We start from the raw sequence: 16,090 nt of genomic DNA, 5'->3' as shown, positions 1-16,090 counted from the left end.
CATAGTAACAGTCTTTGATTGGGCACTGCTCGGTCACATATATCCTCCACCGCATCACAGGGTGATCTGACTGTCTCAGCCAATCAAAACAGCAGCTCAGATGTACATAAGAGCTGCTTTCGCCAAGCCAGAAGTCCTGCCTGTGCATACAAACCTACTAACACCATTACTGTCTAAAAAACTAAAACTCGGGATGATAAGACACAAATGCAAGTGACTGTGTGTGTGTGCGAGTGTGTGCGTGAGGGGGTGGGGGTCATTTTGCAACAGGATGAGATACCATGAGAGGATATATGACAGAAACTGAATCAGGCAGAAAAGGAAGACCAGGGGGAAATTAGGGAGGAGAGAGCTGCTGCACATGGTAAGCACATGAGCTGCATAAAAGAAAAAAAAAAAAACTCTATAGGCATGCATATACAGAGGAAAAAGGGGAGGCAGAGGAGGGGGTGGCTTGTGGAGAGACAAGGAGGGTGGGAGGGATGTGAGGCAGGGACGGGCTGACCCAGTTAGAAGTGCTGCATCACTAGTGGATATACAGAGCAGAGACAAAGAGGAAGCAATATAATACAGGAGATTTTAAACAGAGACCAGAGATTAAAAGGAGTTAGCAACGAGTGTGTGGAGCCACATACACGTGGGGCCAAAATAAAAAGAAAACCTTCAGCAACTGTAACCAAACTCAGCTGTGCAGATGCTAGGTCCGAGCATATTGGGAGACTCTACCACTAGGGGGAGCCACAAATGCGAAAAGTTTATATCTCGTTAACTAAACTCAGTTTGCACAAGCGAGGGTCATGACTCAGTTGATCCATAAGTTTTGCTAATGGAGATCCTTGTGGATTTGTTGTTTGCATTGTATATGACGAATGTGCAAAAAGAAGCATGCGTAACCATATCCATATCCCAAACACGAAAATTAAATTACTCCCACCAAAGAATTCAAATTTTAATTTAATGTAAGGCATCTTAGAGAATGACAACATGCTGTCTATAGGCCTATCTCTTTGGTCAGTGGAAAGTTGAAAATGTACACTTCTCAGATATTTACACCGTATCAGATCTTAGATTCATTTCGGTGTTGAACACTCGCTGTTCATTCTGAACCTTATGTCAGACAAAATACTTATTCCTACCCTAAGCACAGCTCTAATTACAGCTCCAGTCCTACACTTGGAAAACATGACTGAGCTGAACAAAAATGTCCATTTTCCCTCAAGTTCTTTTTGATCTTACTGTCATTGTGAAGACACAATAAATCCAAAAACAAACTTCTCCTCTGTTGCCTCCGCTGAGATGCAAGATGTTCAGGCTTATTATTTTTTCCATGACATCCATGCGACCACTGCTCACTACACAGTGCAGGGAAGCAGGTTTTTTTTCTCTCCTTATAGGGACATTGAACCTCTCCATGCATGCTACCACTAGAGAGCGCCACATCCTGTAACATACCTTGTCCACAGCTGCTCCAAACCTCCCCAGCGTCCTTCCCAGGCTTTGTGGGGATTAGAACGCTGGTCACGTAAACTACAGTGGGACTCACGTAAGATATACTGGGATGACACACAAACCTATATATTAATACAGACCCTGCAGCTGTCTGCAGTTGAAACTACTCGCATCTGCCTGCATATGTTCATTAAGAAAAGTCAACCTGCTGTATAGGATTTTTCAACCCTGTCTGGGAGAATCAATACTGCTGCATCTGACATAGACAGGTCTGGTGTATTCACTGACCTTGAAACCTCTCAACACTTGAGAATCACGGCAGCTTATCTGTATCGATGCTGCCTGAGACCTCCTCTGCAGCTACCTTTTCACTCCTCTCCTTGCCATAAATCTGTATCAGTCTTGTCAGAGGGAGAGAAATGGGTGACCTAGAAGCAATATAAATGAGAAAGTGAGCTTCTTCTACCCTGTTTTGATGCCTTAACTTGCATGAGGGGAAAGTGTGTGCAAGGCATGAGAGAGTGGTGGCGAGGGGATGTAGGCCAATGTTTCTACTCCAGTGCCTCTGTTAAGAATCAGGAGTTTCAGACTGAGACAGGTTTATTATCCTTTCATTAAGTCCCATGAAGCCACTTCTCACTTCTGTGTGCACACGTCCACCTCACCAGTGTCTGTCCATCATGCTGCGTTCCCAATGTCAGTGCCCCTTTACTGCACGACCCCTGCGCTGTAATAGCTTTCCTTTTTGGAACCTGCATTTTATGTTTTACTTCACCACGCCGCTTGTTTCCCGCTCCTCCACCCTCACAGACCTGCAGGACAGAGCGAGGTGTGGCGCGTGCACACTCGCCATCCTGGCAACTGTTGCCAGGATACTGCAGAGCGCAGAGAAAGAGTAATTGCTGCTGTGTGGGTGAGTGAGCAGGTGTGTGTGTGTGTGTGTGTGTGTGTGTGTGTTGCACAGAAGTAGGCTGGGGTACTGTACATAATTGATAAGGGGGCCTGAACTGTCCCTGCTGCCTCCTGATGTCTGATGCCTCTCCAGTCTGAGCTGGCAATGTAAGTAGCTGTGCTGTACCTGAGGAATAAACGTCAAAAGTTATTAAACTGTCTGTGATAGGTCTTACATCCTCCTCCCCATCTCCCAACTCATCTTTCATTAAAAAAAAAAAAACTACTACTAGGTCAGGACCGATCAGTTCCTCCTCTACCTGCTTCAGTAACATTTACAGTCAGCGTGTGGCCTCGGCTCGGATGGAAGTTGGCTAAAGCTGCTTAGAGGCCACGGTGGAGCACCAGACCGACATCTGTGCACCACAGCCAGATAGTTATACATAAATAATATTTGCTGTCTAGAGCAGCCGTTTTCCAGTTTTTGTCTGGTGACCCATTTCTTTCTGAACGCTTTACTCTGACGATTTTAGTTACCAAACTTTCTGGGCTGCACAGTCATTGGTCTCCGAATCTCAAATATTTGCCTGATTGAACCAAACTGAACAACAACCTGCAATAGTAAAATATAATGACATGGAATAAGTGCCAGGCTCACCGTATAAGGGTGACACTTAGGAAAACTTCTAGTATACCAGCCTGCTTCAAAGTATGGGTATTTGGAGACAGAGGAAGTACAGCACAACACAGCTGGCTTGATTGCTGTACCATTTTGCAAGCACAGGGGCATCAACTGGAAGGTATGATGCAGTATCTGACCTCGCTATGAAACCTGGCGGTGGTAAATCTGGTCTGACTCCTAGAAGTTTTATCCCCTTCATCTCACTTCCCCTCTTCCTCAAAAAGAAAGAACACAAATAGATAACTTATATTTACAGAATTTTATTTCATTATGTTGCAAACAATGACATCCAGATATACTGATACACAACTTTTACTGTGCGTGTATGTGCGTTTGTGAGTGTATGTGTATGTGTGTGTAAAGAGAGCAGTGAGACCACAGAAAGCAGAATGAAAATCCCGCGCGAGGGAGCCCTCAATGGGTTAACAAGGCAGAGATAGCGAGCAAGAGGGCACTGGGCGATTCTCTGGGCCGACATACACACACACACAAATCTCATAAAAGGTGAGCAGACTTTTTCCTCTGTAAAACACACTTGCTATGGGGCGTGTGCCTGACTGTGCTCTCAGCAGCTTAGGGATCGTTAAGGTCCTGTGAGTGTCTACTAGAAAGCGAGTTTGTTAAAAGAGATGAAGTAGTATGAATGAACACAGTGGGCGAGAAGCTTTGCCTCCTCTCTCGCCTCTGACCATCAAAGCAGAGACGGCGGAGAGATTCTCCTGTCATAATATACAAACACACACACACACTCATACAATGTATACACACATGTACACGTGCACTCGCCCACAGAACCTCATATGATTCGACTAGGGAGCTGCATCCTGCTTAATTCTTTTTTTTTTTTCTTCAACGTGTTCGCATCTTGTCCTGGACAGCTTCCACTCATTCTCTTTCCTTTATGCTCACTTTCCTCGCACCTTCTCTATCACCATCCACGCAGTGACAGACCACAACAATGGAGGCATGGAGTAGAACAAAACAAAACCCAAACCCCTTCAACAAGGGGGGGGGGGGGGGAGGGGGCAGTCAGTCAGTTAACCGAAATCCACCTGCGCCAGCACACAAGGATATTTACCCTTTGAACCGACAGGAAGTCATGACAACAGTATGCAAATTCGGCAAATTTAACAGTATACAATTTTTTTGTTTGATTCACCATGCAAGGAATACTTCTTATCTTTTGAGTGTGTTTATGTGTCAGAGATTGCGTGACATTTATTAAGCGTACCCTACATCCAGAATAATTTACATAAAAGGACAATAGTCATCTTAATAGGGCTGGACCGATGTAGGGAAGAGGGAAGGAGAGAAGAGCGAGGGGAGGGGACGGGGAGAAGGTAAAGCGCCATGGTCAGCTATGGTTTGGAGTGCGAGAGGTGAGGGGCTGGGCTGGGTGTCAGGACAGAAGGAAGAGGGCTGAGGTGCAGAGGAGGGTTGGGTAGGGTGGGGCTTTAGGGCTGCTTTTGGAGGTGGGAGGGGGGAGCAGGACAGGGTGAGAGATGGAGGCAGTCTCAGCGGCACTCCCAGACTTTGACTGTCTGATCGACACTGCCTGTCACCACGTAGGGAGCAGTCTTGTGGAAATCTGCAAGAGAGGCAGACATTTGCTCAGGTATGCTGCATTAAAGATAAGATCAATACATTAAACAGGTTCACCAGAAGGCTGAAAGAAGTTTAATCTCAATGAAAAAATGAGCATTTCAGCTTGGGTTTAGGTTCTGTTACTGCTAGATGCTTGAGAAACAGTATATGTAAAATCAATTCCATTATTAACCGTCTTACCCAGAGAGGTAACAAAGTGTTCATGGGCACACAGGGTCTTCATGCACCGTTTGTTCTTGTAGTCCCAGATCCTAAGGGTTTTGTCATCAGCACAGCTCACTATGAATCTTCCTCCAGGATGAACCAATATCCCACGCACCCAGTTGTCATGTCCCACCTGAAGAAACACGACATATTACCCACCACTCCCCTCAGTAATAAACATTAACTCAAAGACAGTCATCCGAACCATTACTCACCAGAGTCATGAGGCAGATGCCGATGCTGACGTCCCACATCTTAATTGTTTTATCTCTGGATCCAGAGAGAAGGAAGGGGCCAGGTTTTCCGCTCTTCTTGCTCTACAAAACAGAGATACAGGGAAAATGTAAGAACACTGACTGGCTGCGTGAAAGACAACAATGCAGTCTGTAATCAAAAAAAGATGCCAACTTAGGTGCGATGTGGCAATTTTCAGCCATGCTAGAGGCATGGCTCAAAGGATGGCAATGTCAATGGGATGAATTCACTGATTTTTCATGTGGCAGCAGCATCAGTTCAAATTCATAATTTCAGGACACACGGTTGGTCTTTGCTGTAAACAATTGTGGGAAACCCTGCAGCTGAACCAAACATCCTCTGTAGGTAAATGTCAGATCCTGCAGCAGCTGTACGTACCTCTGAACCTGTGGCCTCCAGGATGGTGGGGTGAGCACTGTCAGGGGCCCAGGCGATACACTCTACCACATGTTCATGCTCCCGCAACTCGGCTTTGCACTCTTTTGAGGCGACCACCCAGACACGCACCGTCTGGTCGTTGGAGCAGCTGGCGATCAGCGAGCCATCCTGGTTGGGACGCACCATCCTCACCCACTCCCTATGGCCTGTAAATGTCTTCACACAGTACCTGCGGGAATATTGTTAAGTTTAAAGAGCAGCTTTTAGTATAAATCAATCGAAAAGCATTGCAATATCATCAATATCAAAATTAAGATCGTGGGAAGGAAGAATGAAAATGGAAGAAACTATAAACCATCACATCAATGTGATGAAATGTTGAAATGAGGCTCCCCCTCACTTACCCAGTGGCCACTTCCCACATCTTGATGGTCTTGTCTCTGGAGGCAGACACTATGTGGTCACCATTTGGCATGATGGCTACAGACGACACATTGTGATCGTGGCCTAGACAACACAGTCAAGAGTTCAGTTCTGCTCTGCATTCACCTTAATCCTTAGAGTATTTGCTCATAACTTTCAATTAAACTGTAAAGAAATTGTCATGTTTCTGTGTTTGTGTATTAGACACAAACATTCACAGGTGCTCCTGTGCTGTCACCATTGTTATTTCTGTAAGGTTCTCTTACCATGCATTGTTCGGATACACTCAAACCCCTGAAAGTCCCAGAGTTTGATGCTCATGTCAGCTGAACACGAAGCCAGCAGCTTTCCCGTCTGGTCAAAGGAGATATCCTGCACAGAGTCTGTGTGGCCCTTCAGGGTTCGCTCAAAGTCTCCTGCCTCATAGTCCCACACCTAAAATCAGACATGAACAGTGAAAGTCAATCTGCAAGGCACTTCAGTCTCACCCTTCCCAGTTATCAAACAGACCTGTCTACCTTCCCTCAACATCAAATAGAAGTATGAAACAGCTGACATTGGTCAATTCTAAGTAAGTCTAGCAGCCTAAAGGCTCTTTCAGATACAACGTGATTTGAGCTGTGTTCAGCACTGGGTTCATCATCAGTGGTGCACTGGGCTGTATGTGCTGCTTTGCCCGACGCAGAGAAAAGCTTTTGTGGTGCTGCAGAAGCCATTGGAAATAATGGGTCTCAGAGCATAGCGGTGCCGTTATTGCACTGTGTCTACGAGGGCCTTAACAGCAAAAATGGCCATATTGCATAACTAATGTTGAGGAATGGGAAGTTAGTGATGGATCAAGTTTTTGGGGCAGTAAAATCAGGTGACCAATGTGTTTTCTGACACACTCAACAGGAAGGATGGGGTCGAGATTAGATGTGTTTTGACATTAAATGCTACTTTGAATGCTGAAATTGTGAGACATGTAGTTAAACTTAAAACACAGTTTAAATCGTTGAGCATATCCTCATAGCCAAAATCAAGTTATGTACATTTAATACTCTGCTGAGACTGTTTAATGAATAAAAAAGGCTGAAAAGGAAAAAAAGAAACCTGATGTACGATAAACAGGTTTGCACATTTCCCAAGGTGCTGTGCTCTGGGAGTGTTGCCTCTGACAACATGAGCATCAGCCCATCTCCACATAGATGAGCAGTGACAAAGCAGAAAAACGAGTGAGGAAGGAAGGAAAGCAGGGAGGGAGGGAGGAGGCAGAGAGGAGGGGAGTGTGTTGAAGCAAAAGCACTGAGGATAAAAAGGGAGAACAGGCTCAGATCTGCAGTACAGCTTTGATCTGAAGGGTCAGAGCTGCAGAGGCTACGTCGTGGTGTACTGCAACACTCGCTGATTTTGCTTATGAATGCAGCTGCATGCAGCCATCACTGTGTTTTAATGATCCTGCTGGAGACACATTTTAAAAGCAGTGCTCACTTTAGAAACAATAGTACACCATGGAGCAAATGGTGGCATGTATATTTGAGCTGTACACTGTCCCCTTAAAATAAATGAAATAAATAAATAATGCAAACATTAGAGAAGCAAGAGTCTTGACAATTCCAGAGAGCACACATGGGACCTCCTATTACACTAGATCCTAGATTGGGCTGTCCCATTAGTTTTCTTCAACTAGTAAAAAACACTTTTTCAAAATTTGAAGTACTAGACCAAATTGTATCAATACACTATTATGCAATATATCAATACCGTTTCTGCCAGTGTACTATGATACATTTGTACATAGCTGCCAGTTGTAATGCAGGCACACCAAGATAGAGGTAATACAACCTAATGCACACACAATAACCCCCAGCGTTTCTTGAGACTCAGTCAGAAAAGTATTGATTTAACTCCATGAGCATTGTGGAGGCTGTAGTGATGTGGATTGTATTGCATCAGATTAAATGGTGTTTCTAATATTTGGTGTTCTCCCACAAACATACAGCAGGTCAAACGTCTCAACAAAAAAATGAATATACGATAAATAAAGTGAAGATTTATGTCAGGGCTGTAGTATTAGACTGCATCAGGTGTAGCTAGCTGTACCTAATAAACGGGCAGTGTGTAAACACACACACACACACACCTTGATGGTAGCATCCTCAGAGGCTGTGACCATGACAGAGAAGACGGGGTGGAATATGACACGCGTGACCGGAGCACGGTGCCCACTCAGGGCGTATCTCTCTGGGGGACGGGGGATCCACTCCTTGGGGTCTCTCTTCTGACCTACAGATCCTCCATGTGTCATCTCCTCCTTCGCCTCGTTCAACTTCGACTCCAACTCCATCACCTGAGGCAGAGTGGCGAGTCAAGGCAGAGGCGTCAGAAGACTCGGTGATCAGCAAATGTTTATCCCAATAAATACATTTATTTAATTACTTGATTTAGAAAAGCAAGAAATGTATATTATCATGCATTGGGTCGTAAAAAGCTTATGTTTTTGTGTTAACATTTTTTTTAGATGGGTGAGGGAGCCTGGCAGAAAGCAATGAGCACTACATTACATGTTGCACTGTACACGTCATGACAACTATTCTGCACTCCCACAAAATTTGCCAGAGGGAAATTTAGAAGAGATTATCAGTCAGCACACAAATGTTCCTTACCTTCTTCTGTAATCTGATGACTGAGGTCCATTTCTTTTCCAAAAGCCCTGCATACTTTTTATCTACCTCTTCATTCTATGGATGGAGAAAATGCATACACTGACAAAGGAATCCACATTCCTCTTAGTAAGCATAAATGCACACATTGTTTTGGTCATTTATTAAGATTTGTATGCACCTGCCTTGCCTTACCATATCTAACTCTGCCTCTTTCTTGAAGGTGGAATAGGCCTCCTCATATCCATTGGAACGGAGATAGTCGGCTATAGCCCGGTTTCTGAGAAAGTGAAATAAAATTGATTTTTGAAAGGTTTCAGATGTTGTCAGATTAGATCGTGACAGATGCTAGCATATACCCACTGCCAAACTTCTGCAGCCAGTATTCATTGACTAAGCCAAAAACTGTGTGAAATGAATTACATGTCAACAAAGTCGAAGTGAGGTTCTTATTTATCAAATATCCACCTTAAGAGACATGCTGGTTCCTCCTTAAAAGAGTGGAGACCACACCCTGTCTAATAGATGGGAGCAATGGGATTCAAGTTTCACAGTTCCACCTTAAATGTCAGCGAATCTGAGTGTGTGCCATAAGAAATTACAATCCTTCAGCGAAGAAAACAAAACATACGGACCGAATCACTGGGAAACTATGTTTTGTGCTGCTATGGAAACCACAGATTCGCCACAAAGAGTGAACACGTACAGCGCAGGGACAGGACAACCACAAACACAAGGAAACACAACCTTAAACACACATATAGACTTCCACACAAACACACACAGACATACACACACAGTTATATAAATGAGTGGAACAGCTTTTTTATGAGAAGAAGGGTGAATATTTCATGAGTAATGGTGCTAAATTTAGGCTGCAGCTTCAGGGCTACTTTGAACGGCTGGTGATTGTAACCCTGATTCAACTGTCTGTTATAGACTTTGAAGATTAGACAATCACTGGTGGGAGGATTTCCACTAAATATTCCCAATCAAATCCTATTTTAAACACACCAGAACATAAACAATCCAGATTTTCTTGACTGAGAGGGTTACACCATGAAGACATCTGCTATTTTGTGCTGTCTGGACTGGGGCACATACTGTACGATCAGCCAGGCAGATGTCACTGCACAGTGCTGCTAACGCTAACCAGCCATCAGAAGTTCCTCCTCCTTCCCCAACCCCCTCACTTCTTTGCTCCTGTCATGTGGGTTATGAAATATTCACTAAGGAGCTATCAAGTGAAGCACCTTGAAGCTCACATCTCTTCACAAATCCTCAATGATTACACATTCTTGTAAGTGCACTTTCTCACAACATCTGCATTGACCTCTTCTGGATGACTTAGCTCAAACAGCTTTCAATCAAGAGATGAAAACATGATGTATATCTGTACCATGTGATCAAACTTTGAGGGATTGCTAAAAAGCCTACATGTACGCACACTTAAAGGAGAGATATCCTCTTCATAAGCAATACATGTGTTCATCTACATATCCATTCTTGTTTGCATATATGGTGAGCTTGCACATCTACATATCTACATTCAGGCACTCACAGTTCATCTCTTTGTCTCTGTGACAGCACCATGGTGGCTGCTGTTCTCTCCCTCTTGGGGAGGTGAGGGTGAGGTGATGTGCTGGGGGAGTCTGGCTGGGAAGTGTGTGGTGGGGAAGTGTTGAATCCCTCAGTGATGTTCTTCCTTCAGAGACTCGGAGGTGGCGAAACGAGTGCCACACAGAGGGATGCGAACTAGAGAGCTGTCAATCAACTGCTGGGACCAGGCTCCACCAGTATTCACCGGTCCAAAGTTCACTCACTGATCAGGCGTGCCCATTACCTGATAGAGAGAGAGGGAGAGAAGTGAGTTACCTGCACAACTAGGTACCAAGACAAGTTATGGAAAAGACAAAAAGCTGACAAATTTCATTCTTCTTAGTCATCATGTCTTCTTATATTCTGTCATTCACCAAAATATACTCATGCAAGAAGTGATGCAAAAACTTACAGTACAGTTTAGGTTTTAACAAGGTTTTGGTGAATGAAGTAAAGAGGCAACAGAAGGAAGTACAGCATTTAATTCAACAATGCTGGGAAGCTGGAAAAAAGCCTTCTTATGGGCTCTTTGTCATTCTCCTGTTCGTTCATTGATGCACTGATGCATGCATCTTCAGACCTTTCACTGCAGCCACAGACTCAGTATATTTGGAAATAATATAACATCAATTTCCAAATATACTGAGAAAAAGTTTCTATTGTAAAACTAAAAGACTGAACAAGCAACTTTCTACCTTGTGTACCAATCTACCAATTATCTCAACAATAATCTGTGAGAGTTTAAAAACATTGTTTCTTGAATATAGTTCTGGGACAATGTGACCATCTCAACACAAGAGCACAACAGGACACGCTGATGGATCAAAACACACCTCTCAAGGATTATGAAGCTAATAAGAACATTCACTTCCTGAGCTTCAACACTGCTGGCACCTGGGGCCACAATAGCACGAAGCTGCTTAGCAGCTAGACGAGACAACGTCGAGACTGTGTGAATGCGTGTGTGTGTGTGCGTGCGTGTTTCTAAGTGATAGAGACCTCCATAAAGCTGACAGTGCAGAGTAAAGAAAGGACTGGATGGCAGCTAACAGGATTAACCCCAGACACAGAGAGAGGACCTTAATAGCGAGCCTTTGCCTGTATTTCTGTCTGGTGCATCATTCTTGCCTATTCCACCATTCGTTGCCAGTTGCTGCTTCTAAACACAAAAAGACTATGTCAAGAAAATAAATTCTTGAATGACACTCATTCAGATGACTGATTCTGCATATATTTCTACTTCACAGATGAGCTCTGGAGCATTTCCTTTCAATGAAAATCATTGCAGCCGCAGAGGACAACAAAACATTTGGCCAGGGACGAACCAGAAGTGTCCTAGAAAGAACTGCAAACACGACGAGTGCTCTGAGCTGACAGGACAGAGATAGTGATTCTAGCTGAGCAGCACTCTCTACGTGGTTCAAATATAGCCATTTGACCAAAGACACCAACCTCTAAACTATTACGTAACTAAGACAATCTAGGTAGAGAATGCACCTGCCTGAGACTCCTAAGCTTCATGAGCAACTGTGTTTGAGAGAAATGTTTTAAAGAATACACAAAGGGGTGTGCAAAATAAACAAGTGACACTATGAGGCTTAGTTTCAGTCAGCAAAAAGTATTCTAAAGAGCCATCCAGTAAAACTGAGAGGCAAATCTACAGTTATCTCGGCAAAGTGCTACACAGAGAGAACATGGTGTGAGCCATAAATCAAGAAGGGTTCAAGGTCCTGTTTATGTATCAGGCTTATCAAAAGGAAGTAATGCAGAGAGGTTTGTTTAAAACCTGTGTGACTATTTGACCACTCAGCTCACTTCTGCTTCTGCTCAATGACTGCTTTGAATGAATTTGCTCACATAAGCAATATTGCATCTGTTCATTTGTGGACACTGCCTGTGGTCAGTTCCTAGAGAGATATAAACACATATTTTGGCTTAGGACTTCACTTAAGAAACTTAGATTAAGGTTTTTGTTTTATATATGCAAAGAGTTTAATCTAGTGTAATGCATTCAACATTTGATTGTATTAGTAATCAATTTAATCATTTTACATTATACATTCAATCATGTTGCCCAGCCCTACCTACAACCTGATGATTCCGGTGTTTCCAGTATCATTGCCAATGGCACCCGCTCCCCTCTGAAAGAAACTGAATATTTTATCTATAAAATGAAATCTAAAATTACAGGTCTGTTTTTGCTTCCTTCTCCTTCCACTCATCCTCTGCTGAGTTTCTGCTGCCGTCGAAGTAACAGGTGCAGAGATCACTGACTATCGCCTTCACTTTCACTACAGAACATTAGTTCTGTGAGTAACTTGATAACAGACCAAATAAAACTTGTCTGTTAGCGTGTTCTCTGCAAGCCAGTGTCTGTACTAAGATTAAAGATTGTTTATGATGGTAAAAGAAAATCACTTAAGTAACTACAACAGTGATACGTCATCTCCGTAGCCAATCACTTCAAACCAATTTCAGGCTACTTTCATAATCCCTGTTAAATTTTCATTCATACCATATCAATAATTTAGGTTGTCAAGTTAACCATTTTGAATCTGGACCTTCAGTATTTGAGCCAAGAAGCTTGTGAAATATAAGGTGTGCCAAATTAAGAAGGCTACAGTTGTCATTTCAGTGTGTCAGACTCACATATCAGAATCAGATCAGACATATTATGTGCAAATACTCAATATCAAAAAGGACTCAGATCTGGATCAGGGCCAAAAAACTGGATCAGGACATCCCTAGTATAGACAGCAATACAAAAACTCTGCTTTAAAAACTCACAATCAAGCTATAATAATGCATTTTAGATGGAGAAATATTCCTACGGCAATATGTGACAAAATACATGTGTCAATGTGGAGGCCAGTAAGAACACAAGAAGCATGGCAACCACCTTTAATTTACTTGCCACTGAAGAACACAGAGATGTCACTAAGAGGTGGAGCAGGCTCCCATCTCTGCATCCACTCTCAATCACAATACAGATCTAAGAACATACATGCCCATCTCACTCTCTCTCAACAACTACAAAATGCTACCATACCATATTGTCTTGGTTTAAGCTGTGAAATGTAAAAAGGTGAACAGATGACGTGACTAAGCTCCTATTAGGCTACAATATTAGCGTGTGACGTCAATTATGCCTCATCTGTCTTTCTCAGAGCACTGAAAATGTCCTCAACACAGTCATGTTCAGTTAAACAAACAGCACATCCAGCTGTGATGTGAAACAGACTTTTCCTGTTTTCTCCAAATGAACAGCAGTCATCAATCCTGCTATAAATGCAGCATTCCGTGAAACAATGTAGAAATTCATTTGTAATAATGATCCTTATATAATTATAAGAAAATTTGACTATCTATAGCCCTAAACCCAAAGATATTCAAAGCACCAGATCCTCCCACTTGAGAAGCTCAAACCAGAGAATGATTTTCATTACTTACACAATTATTTCAAATTATTAGTCAAATAATCAACTAATAAAATAATTGTTCTATGGGCAGTGGCACTTACATGTTTTAAGAACATATCAATTACTTATTTCCATAGACAATGCTAATTTAAATCCTAGTTTCAGCCCTTGGGTGGGGATACAATGCTTACATAATGATTACAGGTAGAACCAGAGGGTATGCATGTCTTGAGTCTCCTGACTCACTTTAATGAATGAATCATCAAGTCTCAATTCAGAATTGGCTGAATAAATAAAACAACTGCAAAAATTAAAAGAAGTTTCTCCCATGCTACATTGTTTTCTTGCAATTTAATGTTATTCTTCAAAGCAGGGGTGATTTATATATAAAAAAAAAAAAGAAGCACTGAGGAAACAATCATTGTAAACTTAACAAGACAAAAGGCAATAAAACCAGCCACAGGCATTAATTCGGGTTGCATATCAAGTTTTCAGTCATCATGCTCTGTTTGTGTCAAGCTGCTGTACAATGCCCCTCCTTATGGGTGACCTTCAGGCCAAACAAGTCCCTGCTGGCACAAACTGAACCACAAGGCAATGTTTGATTACAAATCAAAGTATCAAGGCAAATCTTTTCTTTCCTTTAACTGGCAGCCTACACTACTTCATTAAATTTTCTTAATCAGTGACCCTCAGGCTTTATGGTGAAATGAGTCTATCACCCTACAATAAAATCACTGAGTTCAAAAGTTACTCAACCTTTATCTAAACATGCTGCACGTGTCAGCAATGCCAACAGTCAAGATTTAAATGTGACAAGACAGTGACAGAATTTCAAACAGCTGTGACAGAATATCAAAACATGACAACAATACATCTTTGACTTTCCACTTAATTTGGAAGTACTGTACTTTAGCAAGTGCAGTTCTTCTCAAACAGAAAGGAATAACAGGGGATGCAGGTATAAATATAGCTAATATAAATATAGTTACAGCCTTCACAGCACTTTCAACAACAGCATCTTAGTGCATTTTAAAAACATGTATTAGGGAACAAATTGAGATGCTAGAGTACCTTGAAAAATTGAGCACATATTAAGGTTCATAACCTATTCTACAGGCATGGGCCTTCTGATTTATACACTGCAATAACTGGGCATTTAATAAGGTGGTAAATTCATTTTATGAGTCAGTTTTGTATATCTCAACAGAAATCAGTATAGCACAGTTCAATGTAAGTGTTTCGTACGGATCCTTTTTGAGTCTCCACCCTAACGTTAATTGTCATTCCTCAAACGTTGACAGATTACCTTGAGGGAGCTTGCAGTCTGCATGAAAACAACCCAAATCAGCTTAAGACTGCTTTATTTTTTGAAGAAACAGGTCTTAGTTTAAAATCTAGCTCTGGTGACGTCTTTCCAAGCTTCGATGGCCACAAGGGCAAAGTTGCAGCAATGGCTCAGCAACGCCCTTTCCAGCTAACATTAGCTTAGCACGATAACGTAGACGTTAACTGGAACTGTCAGATTGAGCAGGCTCGATTCCCATTACCCTACACTCACCATACCAAAGCACACAAAGGGCGTTGGTCCTCGCAGACATGAAGCTAAGCAACAGTCACGTGTTGAAAATAAAATAACAGTTTTCCGTTAAAATGTGTAGGTGAATGGGATATGCAGCCCAAGTGTGATTGTAAGGCTATTAACGTTAGCTGATATTACAGGACAACACTGGTTTAACTGTTTAACTATTACCCACGCAAATTATAACGTTTCAACAACAATGAATATCAATGTTTCAAATGTAGCATTTGATTTACATATTTTCCAACAACATCAGAATTATTTTCATCCAGCTGTCGGAAATACGGCAGCAAGCTGACAGCACTAAGTTAGCTTAGCCGGCTAACGTACCACGTTAGCTCATCCCCACAGAACTTCCATAAATAGACGCAGCTAGCGTTAGCCAAATGCTCAGCTAGCTAACAAGGTTTCACAACAAGTGTCTCAAGTCGGTGCAGATCACGCATTGACAGAGAAGCACTGAACATGTTTGAAGACTGAAATTGCGTTTGACATAGCTGAATGCTATCGCTGTTGGATTATTTTAACGGTCAGTCTCTAAATCGATACTATTGTGAATGCCAACTTTGCCACTTAGCTTAGCTTTCGGCCTCTCCGCCATTTTGAGACGAGAACGGGAAAGCGCAGACACTGCAGGCAATTCGTCGTCAAAAAATAACAAGTCTTTCTAAGTGCCAAAACAAAAACACAGGCGCGTGTAAAAACTACTAACTTACCATCTGACAAAAGGTCATTCTTATATCTCCTTCACTGGTCTCAGCATGCGATAGGAAAGCCCGGTTTTGATGTGGTATTGTGACTTTTCACATCACCGGCACGGTCGGACAGATTTTTCTCCTCTTTGGTACCACCGCATTCGCCCGGCCCCAGCTAACGGTCGCGATTGGATATCGGCCGCGCGCACGTTGAGGTGAGTGGAGGCGCGCAGTGTGCATATCGGTCGCTCTTTGAATTAAAGGGA

General features: G+C 42.6%; 1 protein-coding gene across 1 annotated transcript; it reads right to left on the bottom strand.

Annotated features, from left to right (window-relative positions):
• Positions 1 to 3,266: 3,266 nt before the first annotated feature.
• On the bottom strand, positions 3,267 to 16,036 carry LOC143332644 (lissencephaly-1 homolog A-like). Its single transcript, XM_076750337.1, has 11 exons — positions 15,846 to 16,036; positions 10,091 to 10,372; positions 8,725 to 8,809; positions 8,533 to 8,607; positions 8,010 to 8,216; positions 6,154 to 6,322; positions 5,869 to 5,971; positions 5,465 to 5,693; positions 5,047 to 5,148; positions 4,808 to 4,964; positions 3,267 to 4,610 (listed from the first exon to the last, which is right to left on the bottom strand). The coding sequence occupies exons 2-11, from the start codon at positions 10,120 to 10,122 to the stop codon at positions 4,537 to 4,539; spliced, it is 1,233 nt and encodes a 410-aa protein (XP_076606452.1). The 5' UTR covers positions 10,123 to 10,372; positions 15,846 to 16,036; the 3' UTR covers positions 3,267 to 4,536.
• Between the last annotated feature and the right edge of the window lie 54 nt (positions 16,037 to 16,090).

Source organism: Chaetodon auriga, chromosome 15 (genome assembly GCF_051107435.1).
Source record: "Chaetodon auriga isolate fChaAug3 chromosome 15, fChaAug3.hap1, whole genome shotgun sequence".
In the NCBI taxonomy this organism is placed as follows: Eukaryota; Metazoa; Chordata; class Actinopteri; order Chaetodontiformes; family Chaetodontidae; genus Chaetodon; species Chaetodon auriga.
The sequence above is the reverse complement of the archived record's forward strand: the minus strand, read 5'-3'. Positions and strand labels throughout refer to the sequence as shown.

Bases quoted from the DNA above. Each gene is read 5' to 3' on its own strand.
- LOC143332644 (XM_076750337.1), bottom strand. From the start codon at position 10,122: ATGGTGCTGTCACAGAGACAAAGAGATGAACT. The intron at 6,323-8,009 runs GTGTGTGTGTGT...GTCTGATTTTAG, and splicing joins CTGAGGATGCTACCATCAAG to GTGTGGGACTATGAGGCAGG. The intron at 4,611-4,807 runs GTAAGACGGTTA...CCTCTCTTGCAG, and splicing joins ACACTTTGTTACCTCTCTGG to ATTTCCACAAGACTGCTCCC.